Genomic DNA, 13,128 nt, shown 5'->3' with positions numbered 1-13,128 from the left:
GACCTGTAGTCCTTTAGTATACATCAGTCGCAAATGGTTGTTGGAAGCAATCAATGTTTTACCTTCAGTTACTTTCTTGGCAAACTCTCTAATTGATTTAAGTGATGCAAGGTTAAGGTGCCTGGCATATACATGATGACTCAGGGTTTCTCCTCGAATTTCTCGAGCTGCTGATTCACATTTCTCGATATCCCGACATGCCATTATAATTCTGCCACCTACAGAGAGAAAAGGAGTTTAATGCAATTTCCCAGCCCTTGCTCATTACCACTTCTATTCTCCGAGAAGTGCCAACTCCTACTGGGATAAGATATTACAGATTCCAACAGCCTAGACAGTGTGTGTTGGCAGGCTATTGGGTTGTTACCAGCACAGCCAAGTTCAACCCTCTTCTCACTGGATAGCCACATGTGCACTTTTCAACAGGATTAAAAAGAAATGTTCTGGGGCTGTGGGCATTGCTGGCATTTATTGCCCATCACTAGTTGCCCTGATAAGATGGTGATGGACCTTCTTGAAGCGTTGCAGTTTGCGTGGTCTGTGTGGCGAAGGTTCTCACACAATGCTGTTAGGTAGGCACTTTGACACAGTGACGAAGAAGGAATGGCAATGGAATGTCCAAGTCAGGATGGTGTGTGATGGAGGGGAACCTGGAGGTGGTGGTGTTCTTATGCACCTGCTTCCCTTGACTTCCTAGGTGGTGGAGGTCAGGGTTTGAAAAGTGCAGTCAAAGAAGGCATAGCAAGTTGCTGTAGAGAGCATCCTGTAAAGAGCACATACTACATACACAGTATGCTGGTAATGGAGGGAGTGGATGTGTAAGGGTTAACCTTTTGCAAACAAGAGAGAGACTCAAGACCACCTTGGTTGAGATTGCCTTGGCACAGACCTTTATGGCTTCGTGCTATATTGGGCCATACCAATACTCCCAAGGCCATCAGGGGAGCTAATACAAATAGTCAGTAAAAATTATTCCATACTACTTCAAATCGACCTGGACTCCTGATTCCATTGCCAAGAGTGCAAGCATTCTGTTCCCAGACTGCTACCATTTCATTGCCCACTAGGTGGTGCAAGGCAGCAACCAGCCAGGACATCGTGTCTGATTTTCCTTCCCAATTCAGAAGGGCACTATAGCCTCAATCTAGTACCTCCTCACTTGGTGAAGCTCAGATTAAGACCTGAGCAGAATGAGAAACTGAATCTATTTATTACTAGTTGATTGTGCTGAGTATTGGAGCTTTAATGTGCGCACCGTACCACAGTCCCAAACTGCCATTTAGAATTCTTTTAACTCTATTTGGCAAATTATTTTTCTCCTGGTTCTTTATAGGTCAGCCCTGCAACATTCCTTGACTGCTGGAGGCAGACAAAGGACTTTGATAGGGTGCCTATATACACTATTTTTGAGCTGGTCAGGTATGCAAGAACAATGTGTGTTCACTCACTTTTGTTTTTTTTTCTCTCCTTGCACCTGTTGTTCGTAACCACCTCAGATATAAATAGGAATTTACAAGTTTTGGAATAATATGGGTAATCTACATCCAACCATTCAAGGACACAATGAACTAATAACAAGGCAAACTACATCATTACTGAATTGCCTCTGTTCACTTGTTATTGCTAATAGGCGAGTGTAGTGTAACAAAATTTGCAGATGACACAAAGATTAGTGGGAAAGCAGGTTGTGTAGAGGACACAGGGAGGCTGCAAAGAGATTTGGATAGGTTAAGCGAATGGGCTAAAGTTTGGCAGATGGAATACAATGTTGGAAAGTGCGAGGTCATCTACCTTGGGAAAAAAAACAGTAAAAGGGAATATTATTTGAATGGGGAGAAATTACAACATGCTGAGGTGCAGAGGGACCTGGGGGTCCTTGTGCATGAAACTCCTTGTGCATGAATCCCAAAAAGTTAGTTTGCAGGTGCAGCAGGTAATCAGGAAAGCGAATGGAATGTTGGCCTTCATTGCGAGAGGGACGGAGTACAAAAGCAGGGAGGCCCTACTGCAACTGTATAGGGTATTGGTAAGGCCGCACCTGGAGTACTGCGTGCAGTTTTGGTCACCTTACTTAAGGAAGGATATACTGGCTTTGGAGGGGGTACAGAGACGATTCACTAGGCTGATTCCGGAGATGAGGGGGTTTCCTTATGATGATAGATTGAGTCGACTGGGTCTTTACTCGGAGTTCCTAAGGATGAGGGGTGATCTTATAGAAACATTTAAAATAATGAAAGGGATAGACAAGATAGAGGCAGAGAGGTTGTTTCCACTGGTAGGGGAGACTAAAACTAGGGAGCACAGCCTCAAAATACGGGGGAGCCAATTTAAAACCGAGTTGAGAAGGAATTTCTTCTCCCAGTGGGTTGTGAATCTGTGGAATTCTCTGCCCAAGGAAGCAGTTGAGGCTAGCTCATTGAATGTATTCAAATCACAGATAGATAGATTCTTAACCAATAAGGGAATTAAGGGTTACAGGGAGCGGGCGGGTAAGTGGAGCTGAATCCACGGCCAGATCAGCCATGATCTTGTTGAATGGCGGAGCAGGCTCGAGGGGCTAGATAGCCTACTCCTGTTCCTAATTAGTTTGGAGTTAGATGTAGTTCTTACTACTAGGGGGAATCAAGGGGTATGGCGAGAAAGCAGGAATGAGGTACTGAGTTTGCATGTTCAGCCATGAACTCATTGAATGGTGGTGCAGGCTCGAAGGGCCGAATGGCCTACTCCTGCACCTATTTTCTATGTTTCTGTGTTTCTAATTCTTATGTTCTTATGTTCTTATTCAAAATGTCATGTCAGCTACTTTTACCACATAATTTGTGAAATTAAAAATGATCCCAGCATAATAGAAGATCTGATGGGATTTTTACTGAATGGGATCCTTTGGAAATGACTGCAATAATGATTGCTATCTGGTTACATGATTGAACTCTGAAAATAAGTGACCAGTCAAGATCCCATGTCTGTGGAACCATAAAAAACCAACATGTCCTTGTATCTGCAAGGGTGGTCCAATTATTATTTTTGCTGTCGTTCCTTGTAAAGCATTAATTTATCTAATTCTTCCCAAAAGGAATTATCTTCTGAGGTATATTAACTTGCATAGAAAGTTTTAAAAATTCTAAACTACTATCCCAAGGAGTAAGTTCATCAATCCATTTTATTTCCAGCTAATAACTGAATCCTTATTTCACAGCGTGAAGTAGACATCTCCCAAAGGTGAAATTTGAAGCTTTTGATGTTTGGAAATTATTGCCTCAATATTAATCTCCCCACTCCCCCACGAAGAGTGGGAGGGGGTCGAGAATTATAATGTAAAATTCGAGGAACCCGATCCCAACGCTTGCGTCCGCTGCCAATTTTATAGGCGGGACACTTAGTAACATACTTACATTGGGTCCTATAGTGCAAATGGGAGCCTTATTTAAAACCAACTCGTGCTGCACGGGTTTCCCGGGGGTTGGGAACCTTGGCAGTGAAACGGAGGCTGGAGCTGCTGGCTCCCCAATCTAAGTATCTCCTTCAGCACTCCAGGAGGTGCAGGAGTGCTCCCACCAAGCCCCTCATGGCAGCCTCCAGCTTCCCCAGCCCCAATCTTCAGCCCCCTCCTCCTCAAGCCCTCCCGATTACTGACCTATCCCCCACCCAATTGCTGACCTGAACTCCCCACCCCCCAATTGCCATCCTCTCTTCCTCCCAATTGCCGTGGACCATCTCCAAGTGTCCCCGACTGCAATCTCATGCCGCTATTATTGTCTCCCGCCCATTAGCCAGGCTACCCATTCAGCTGGCTGCTAGACAGAAGGCAAACCTACAAGATGCAATGAGGTCCTGTCATTAAGATTAACAGAACCTCTGCATGTCGGGTTCTTCAGCCGTTTTTGTCTTCATCTGCACCTTCCCCACCTCCCCGTAAATATCAGGGCCTATGTGTCAATATAATTAATTAAGTTTGGAGTTGATACCTTACTTTCAACTTGTTCAAAATCAACCTCTTATGACTTGTACGCATCAGGTTTTATGAATTTAGAGATCGAGAAACAAAAATAAGGGTAGGTGGGAGGAGATTGTTTCCAGTAGTTGAGGGGTCTAGAATGAGGGCCATAGATGCAAGATTAACTGCAAGAGATTCGGAACACAGAGCAGGAAAATCTTCTTTACACAATGAGTTGTGAGGCTGTGGAATTCACTTCGGGGGTTAGTGGTTGAGACAGGAACTGTCGACGTTAGATTGGATAGGTGGATTAGGCGGTGGCCCGTCCAGCAGTCATCGGTTCCTGTCATGGCACGAGTGATGCGCACATCCTCACGGTCCCTCACTCGAACGATGATGTAGTCGAGCAGATACCAGTGCTTGGAGCAAGGGTGTTGCCATGAAGCCTTGTACTTGTCTCTCTGACGGAACGAGGTGTTGGTTATGACAAGGTTGTGTTCTAAGCATTTTGTCAGGAGCAGGGTACCGTTGGTGTTGGATTTCCCTACTGCCTCTCTGCCAATCACACCTCCCCAGAGGTCTGTGTTCTTTCCAACTCTGTCGTTGAAGTAGCCAGTGGCCAGTTATCAAAATCCACGACAAAGCCTTGGACAACGTGAACTATTTTCTATACCTCAAGAACCTAATGTCAACAAGAGCAGACATCGATGACGAGGTCCAAACATCGCCTTTAGTGTGCCAGTGCAGCCTTCGGTCGCCTGTGGAAGAGAGTGTTTGAAGATCAGGACCTCAAACCCGGCACCAAGCTCATGACCTACAGAGCAGTAGTGATACCCATCCTCCTATATGGATCAGAGACGTGGACTATGTACAGCAGGCACCTCAAAATGCTGGAGAAGTACCACCAGCGCTGCCTCCGCAAGATCCTGCAAATCCATTGGCAGGATAGGTGCACCAACATCAGTGTTTTCGCTCAGGTCAACATCCCCAGCATCGAAGCATTGACTACTCTCGATCAGCTCCGCAGGACGAGCCACATCGTCCGCATGCCTGACGCGAGACTCCCGAAACAAGCGCTCTACTCGGGAGCTTCGACACAGCAAGTGAGCCCCAGGTGGGCAGAGGAAACACTTCAAGGACACCCTCAAAGACTCCTTGAAAAAGTGCAACATCTCCACCGACACCTGGGAATCCCTGGCCAAAAAACGCCCAAAGTGGAGAAAAAGCATCCAGAAAGGCGCTGAACACCTCGAGTCTCTTCGCCGGGAGCAAGCTGAAGCCAAGTGTCGACAGCGGAAGGAGCGCACGGCAACCCAGGCCCCCCACCCATCCGTTCCTCCAACCACCATCTGCCCCACCTGTGACAGAGACTGTAGGTCCCGCATTGAACTCTTGAGTCACCTGAGAACTTATTTTTAGCGTGGAAGAAAGTCATCCTCGACTCCGAGGGACTGCCTAAGAAGAACGGATAGGTGGATCAAAGGTTATGGGAACAAAGTGGGTAAATGCTTATACAGACTGGTTGGGCCAAATGGATTGTTTCTGTGTTGTAACTTTTATGTATTTCTATGTATAACAGCGGTAATACTGAGAATTCAGGACCTGGAAAAAATTTGCATGCGCCAAAGTTGTACACAAATAAGTTTGACTATAGACCATTTATTAATACATCACCTTAATAATGGCACTGACAGTGATTCAAGGCAATGGGATTCCTTCCCTCCTCCCTCCCTGCCCCAACTTTACCTCTTCTAGCCAGCTCTCTAGCAGTTTCTTTTCCAATACCAGTGTTTGCTCCAGTTATGATTATAGTTTTTCCTGAGACCATTGCTGGACTTCGACAGGTTCCACCAGTTACGTAGTCTCTAAAAAGTGAATAAATTATACAGAACTGGTGAGTAATTATTTGCATTTAACATACAGGCACAAACTTGAAAATGTATAATTCAGCAAAAATATGTGTTTCTAAACATCTCTTTATTCAAATTGAAAAAGTCTTGGTAGACATGGGCCTAAAGTACAAATAATAACTTTAGTTTAGCACCAATTAGCAATCTCAATTGGAAATGCCACAAATAGCTGGTATGGGAAATTGTGCATTCAGCAATGGGGCTGAGGCATGATGTTTGGACAGAGTTGAGGGAACTTTGTATCAAGCTGGGTGCCTGAAATGGGAAGAGTCCCATTACCCAGTGCTGACACTGGGGTCTGAGATGGGAAGCGTTCCATTACCCAGTGCTGACACTGGGGCCTGAGACAGGAAACGTTCCATTACCCAGTGCTGACACTAGGGCCTGAGATGGGAAGCGTTCCATTACCCAGTGCTGACACTGGGGCCCGACACTGGAAGCGTTCCATTACCCAGTGCTGACACTGGGGCCTGAGACAGGAAGCGTTCCATTACCCAGTGCTAACACTGGAAGCATTCCATTACCCAGTGCTGACACTGGGGCCTGAGATGGGAAGCATTCCATTACCCAGTGCTGACACTGGGGCCCGAGATGGGAAGCGTTCCATTACCCAGTGCTAACACTGGGGCCCGATATGGGAAGCGTTCCATTACCCAGTGTTGACATTGGGGCCTGAGACGGGAAGCGTACCATTACCCAGTGCTGACACTGGGGCCTGAGACGGGAAGCATTCCATTACCCAGTGCTAACACTGGGCTTGAGATGGGAAGCGTTCCATTACCCAGTACTAACACTGGGGCCCGAGATGGGAAGCGTTCCATTACACTATGCTAACACTGGGGCCCGAGATGGGAAGCGTTCCATTACACTGTGCTAACACTGGGGCCCGAGATGGGAAGCGTTCCATTACCCAGTGTTGACACTGGGGCCTGAGACGGGAAGCGTTCCATTACCCAGTGCTAACACTGGGGCCTGAGATGGGAAGCGTTCCATTACACTGTGCTAACACTGGAGCCCGAGATGGGAAGCGTTCCATTACCCAGTGCTGACACTGGGGCCTGAGATGGGAAGCGTTCCGTTACACTGTGCTAACACTGGGGCCTGAGACGGGAAGCATTCCATTACCCAGTGCTAACACTGGGGCCTGAGACGGGAAGCATTCCATTACCCAGTGCTAACACTGGGGCCTGAGATGGGAAGTGTTCCATTACCCAGTGCTAACACTGGGGCCTGACACTGGAAGCGTTCCATTACACAGTGCTGACACTGAGGCCTGAGACGGGAAGCCTTCCATTACCCAGTGCTGACACTGGGACCTGAGACGGGAAGCGTTCCATTATGCATAGCCAACATTCCTCACCGCAATGAGTACAAAAAAGAGAAAATCTAATTTTCTCCATTTGTAGTATTTTGCACTGATCCTTAGACTCTAGTTTGAGAATTAGTGAATGACTGCAGACCATCCAATTCTCTTTTCAGTGCTCAGCCAGTAGGTGTTGCTGAATTATCAGATGTCCTGACAATTTTCCCTCTCTCAAATCAACCAGGTATCTTCCTGTCTGCACTGCACCACACTGAAAGCTCTTTACAAAGGCTTGATTATGGTCCCCTCGATAGTTTAGTGGGTGAAGATATAGCCCAGCAATAGCAACTAGCAATACCGACCAGAAGTTCCCAGGTTCAATTCTAATTATGAGCCAGGTTAGCTATTCTCAGCTAGGGCAGCTGTTGGAGTGCCATAATTGACCTTAACACCTTTGGCCAAGGAGTGGAATAATTTAAAACAATTTTTCCACTTCTAACTGCTTTCCAGTGACCTCGCTGAAAAGTATAAAAGCCAGGTGAGGGAGAAATGAGCTTAGCTGTCTCCCCGCTCCCAACTGAAGTCAAATAACTCCTCGACATGCAATTTCTAAAGCTCACATTTGAGCATGCTACTGAAGGGCTCAGTGTCCATTCAGCCACATCCCAAAAATAGTCAACACCCTCATAAAGAGAAAGGACAAAACTGGCACAAAAAAATTCTGCCTTCGGCACTTACCCGCCCTCCCATCCCCTTCCATAGAGATGGTGATTCAAGTCAGCAGCCAAAAATTAATCTTGTTAAGATGAGAGAAAAAAAGATTGACAAAGGACAGTCTAAGAGCCACTTTTGACTAAAATATGAAGGTCATATTCTAATTTATACCAATTGTCAAGCTCTGACTTCCCCTGGCAGGCACTGTTTGGCAGCCTTAATGGAGTTGCCCAAGGTACCACAAACACACTTCCTCTTCATTTAAGTAATGGATAACATTGATGGAATCCATAACCTGGACCAAACCCCACCTTATGTCAAAAGAGAATAGTATATTTAAGGGAGGGAGAAAATGTAAGGAAAACATTAAAGCATGTCATGAAGTCCATTAATTAAATATCTATGAAGTATATGCGAAAAAATGTATTTCACCCAAGAATCCTTCATGAAATGAATTCGGTTCTGGCTAATAATTTCGGAGCTTTAAAAATGCAGGAATTGTATTTGAAAACTGGAAAATAGTAAATGTGATTCAGTTCCTAAAGAAAGGAGCGAGCTAGGCATCAGGGTCCAGTTAGTCTATGGGGCTGGATTTTCAGGTGGTTTTTGACCGGGATTTCGTTGCTTTTTGAGCCTCCGCGGCGAAAACCCAGTCACAATCCTCAGCTCCTTGTTTGCGGCGGCGCTTGAAAGCACAGCCGGGGAGCGCTACGCCAGACGTGTAACAACTCGGATTGCATTACCGTCCGAGTTTTGGCACTCACCCGACCCGTACGCCGCGCCCAGAACACTGACAGGTAACACCTAGCGGTGCAGCCCTGCTGGCAACAGTAAATTGGAAAACCTACAAAAAAGGCAAGTTAAAGTTTTTTTAAACATTTTTTTGCAGCGATTTGTTAGCTAAGGGTCTTGGAAATGTTGTTTGAAGCTTTTTAACAAAATTTTCCCCCTCCCAAAACCTCTCTCGCAGCACTCTTGGCCCCGCACTAAAGTTGGTGAGGATCGCATTTTTGCACCGCAAATAATTGTGCAACGCCTCCCTTTGCGATGCTTGTGCAGACCCCAAAGGTCGAAAGTTAGGTCTTAAATCAGTAACTCAATGAAACTGGTAATTTTCACGTATCGCTTGCATTTTCGCCCAAAAACCCAGCCCATAGTCTATAGTGGGAAAATGCTCAAGTAGATTTTATGGCATGCTATCAATGTTACTCGAAAGAGCATAGATGCTGCAAGAGATGAGATTAGAAGCAATAAGTCATGCTGTGCCATGGCTCAACAGGTTAAGACAGTGAGTAACTGAGCCATGCCAGGATATTCCCAGATTTGATTATCTGCCTGTACTGAGTTTCACCAGCGCAACATTAAGTAGAACTATAGTTGGCTTCTGTGTACCTGGGCTCATTATCCATCAACCCTTGCTAGAAGTGCAAATTTGAACACTGGATGAGAACAGCATCAGCCTGTCTTTTGCAGTCAAACAGCCTGACAACACTCAAACATGAATCGTTACTTTTTTGACAACGCAACAGAGGGTAGCTAATGTATATGGAATTGTACTCCAGAAAGAAGTCAAATACCTCCGGAGAGATGGGAAACTGTTAAGAAAAAAAACATAAAGGTACTGGAATTCTTTGAGGTCATAACTAAATACATCGAGTGTACAGCACAGAAACAGGCCATTTGGCCCAAATGGTCTATGCCGGCGGTAATGCTCCACACGAGCTTCCTCCCACCCTACTTCATCTAACCCTAATTAGTTCATGAGGACTGTCGACTACATTTAATTTGCTTGAAGGTTCAAAACCAATTATATATTAAAAATAGGTGGTCATGACCTTCCATTTCAAAATGCCTTGATAGCCCCTATGTCAATGTGGTCTAATGGAAAATTCCATTATTAAAAAGTCCACATTTACTTGCAATACCAGTTACACAGGTGGTACTGCATAGTATTTTCAATGTTAAGCTTTGCTAATGTTAGAAGGCGGCCATTCAGCCCCTTGAGCCAGTTCCGCCATTGAATTAGAACATGGCTTAACTCCATCTACCTCGCTTGGTTCCATAACCCTTAATACCCTTGCCAAACAAATATGCATCAATCTCAGTTTTAAAATTTTCAATTGACCTAACCTCAACAGCTTTTTTGGGGGAGTGTAGGGTCTCTTATATTCTTAGCAGTTGACGAGACTTGAGGTCGGTGGTAGTATCCAGGCAAACTTTATTGGCTCAGTTACATCTTGCAGTTACTAAGAATAAAGTGCACTCTACCACATTACAGCTTCAGTTATAGTCGTGAACGTGGGGTCTTCCCATTCCCTGATTGGCCCCCCTGCTGTTACTAGGGTCAGTTTGTCAACTCCGGACTGGCCGCTGGTTATGATCCAGCTGCCCATTGCAGATAGCAATCACCTTGGACATGATGTGATTACTACATCATGCCCTTCCTCCTGCTGTTCACTGTTTTGCAGCATGTTCCTATTATCTGGTCGGAACAGCGTTTAACCCTGTGACTGTGCTTTGGCCCCAACCACGCTGCAACCTTTTCCATTGTTAGTGAGCACGTACACAGCTACTCTATAATTATAAATTAATCAGGTCCCAGTTAATCAGGTCCCACAATAGTTAATCAGGTCCCACAGGGAGAGAGTTCCAGATTTCCATTACCCTGTGTGTGAAGATGTGCTTTCGGACATCACTCCTGAATGGTCTAGCCCTAATTTTAAAGTTATGCCCCCTTGTTCTGGACTCTCCCACCAGAGGAACAGTTTCTCTTGATCTACCCTATAAATGTCATTAATCATCTTAAGCACCTCAATTAGATCATCCCGTAATCTTCTATATTCAAGGGAACACAAGCATAGTCTATGCAACCTGTCCTCATAATTTAATATGTATAATTCTGGTGAATCTGCACTGCATCCCCAAGGCCAATATATCCTTCCAGAGGTGTGGTGCCCAGAACTGAATGCAGTAGTCCAGATGGGGTCTAACCAGAGCTCTGTACAGCTGTAACATACCTTCCAGCTCTTTATATTCCAGCCCTCAAGATAAATGCTAACATTCCATTAAGCCTTTTAAAATATTTTTTTGTATCTGTTCACTACCTTTTAATGATTTCTGTATTTGAACCACGAGATTGATTCCTGGGATGAACGGGCTGTCCTATGAGGAGAATGGACTTGTATTCTCTGGAGTTTAGGAGGAGAGGTGATCTCATTGAAATGTGTAAAATTCTTAGAGGGCTTGACAGGGTAGATGCAGGGAGGATGTTTCCCCTGGCTGGGGTGTCTAGAACCAGGGGTCACAGTCTCAGAATAAGGGGTTTGCCATTTAGGACTGAGATGAGGAGAAATTTTTCACTCAGAAGGTGGTGAATCTTTGGAATTCTCTACCGCAGAGGGCTGTGGATGCTCAGTCTTTGAGTATATTCAAGACTGAGATCGATAAATTTTTGGACATCTTCTTTCTCAATATATTGTAAAAACCTTTAGTGTTGTCCTTGATTTCCTGAGTTATATTAAGACCATAACGCCTCATTTCTGGAACAATCCTGTCAAAATTGATGAAATGAAGAAATCTTGCCAGTACAGTTAGGCATCGCTTTTTAAAAAATCAAGGTTTCTTCAAACTTGAAATAGTGGAATGTCTTAATTGTTTGAAAAATCAGTACTGTATCTATTTATTGTTTTTAAAAACCCGCCTATTAAAATGAATAAAATCAGGAACTGTGCAGTTTTTAAAAACAGCAGAATCTTTTCAATGTTAGGAAAGTTGGGGCTTCCTCATTCGTTGAAAAATCATACACTCGTATTTTTTGGAAAACTGAGATGCCCCTCTCCCCAATGAGGTACTTCTCGAACTTGCCTTCCCATTCCTCGACCCACTACAGTTCTTCCGCTCCCCCCACCCCCCCCACTCCCCCACTCCATTAAGGAGTTTCCCTGACCCCCACTGAAATAATTTGATGACTCTCCCACTGAAGTACTTGTCCTACTCTCCCCACCCACTCCTTGGTCTGATTATTCTCCTGCCCTCTAATTCTGTCACATTTCCAAGAATTGTATTGATAATGTTCCACAGAGAAAAATTTAATAAAGTTACTTTAAAAGATTATGTTTTAAAAACATATTGTATTACTGTAAGTTAAAAGTCAGTCTAAGATAACAAGTAGTTAAGATGCTAATGAGCTAGCTTTGATGAGGTTTCCTTTGATAAATTATTTTAGACGAGTGGGAGAGAAGATCACATTAAAAACACCTAAATTGCAACACCAAGTTTGGAAAGCCAAAATCTATAATTGTACAACTGGGTGGTTTTCACAGTTCAAGTAAACTTAGTATAACAATCTCACAGATCCACCCTTATGCTTTACTGAAATCCTCGTGACAAAAATAACTGGTGGCCCTGCTACTCAAATAAAAAAGTACACTTGCATTTCTGCCGCGCTTATTGCGTCTCTTAGCAATGTCCTAAATGTGTGATTCTTGCCAGTATCTAAATGTGGCTGCATGAAACTCTCGCATGCCTCCTATTAAACTTTGCTGAAAGCTTAGCAACAAAACTGATGGTTTCATTTTGTATGCTTTATAAATGTTGTAGAAACTTATGGGTGGACTGGAGATTGTTGTTCTCGATTTACTTGAACTGTGAAAACCACCCATTGTGCAATTATAGATTTTGCCTTTCGAAACTCAGTGTTCCATTCTGTTGTTTTTAATGTGACCTTCTCTCCCAGATATTAATCTAAAATGTATGGTTTCACAATAATAGCCCATGGTTCTTAAGTAATGCTCAATCGGTATTAGACAAGCAAGATATTTTTAATCAGCTTTTCTTTTAAACACCTTGGTTTCAGTTTTAGTGGAAATGTCAAAAAAGTGCAAAGATTTGGTGCACATAGTTTGAAGATAATCAGTGGCCACATAACTTAACTGTGCCAAACTTTAAGTATACTAACTGCAGCAAGCATACTAATTGTTTGATAAAGTAAATTAGAAATTACGTAAATAAGTGAGGATGAAGGAAGAAAATATTATAAAATAAAAATATTCCCTGAAGTTTCACATTCTGCCCTAATATCTTGGTTGTCAAGGGCTGAGACTCCCCCCCGCCCCCTGGCCCCTGCCCCAGGAACTTTTGGGGAGGGGCTAGAGGGGAAGAAATTCTCAGTGTGGGCAGAGGATTGTGGGGGTGCGGTTCATCCTTACCTTCCCCTGGATCCTGAGACTCCTCTCGGTACGGGGGTTGGGATAAGCATTTACCTTGAA

General features: G+C 44.3%; 1 protein-coding gene across 5 annotated transcripts in view; it reads right to left on the bottom strand.

Moving 5' to 3' along the window:
• The window catches only part of LOC139273319 (retinol dehydrogenase 13-like), a 60,661-nt gene that overhangs the window by 26,514 nt on the left and 21,019 nt on the right, over positions 1-13,128 (bottom strand). For all 5 annotated transcript variants that reach the window (XM_070890089.1, XM_070890090.1, XM_070890091.1 and 2 more), the window contains 2 exons: positions 5,681-5,799; positions 63-218 (listed from right to left, as the gene is read on the bottom strand). In XM_070890089.1, coding sequence (XP_070746190.1) covers positions 63-218; positions 5,681-5,799 — 275 coding nt within the window. The remainder of the gene's footprint in view (positions 1-62; positions 219-5,680; positions 5,800-13,128) is intronic.

Source organism: Pristiophorus japonicus, chromosome 9 (genome assembly GCF_044704955.1).
Source record: "Pristiophorus japonicus isolate sPriJap1 chromosome 9, sPriJap1.hap1, whole genome shotgun sequence".
NCBI classification, from domain to species: Eukaryota; Metazoa; Chordata; class Chondrichthyes; family Pristiophoridae; genus Pristiophorus; species Pristiophorus japonicus.
Note: the sequence above shows the minus strand (reverse complement) of the source record. Positions and strands in the feature narration are given on the sequence as shown.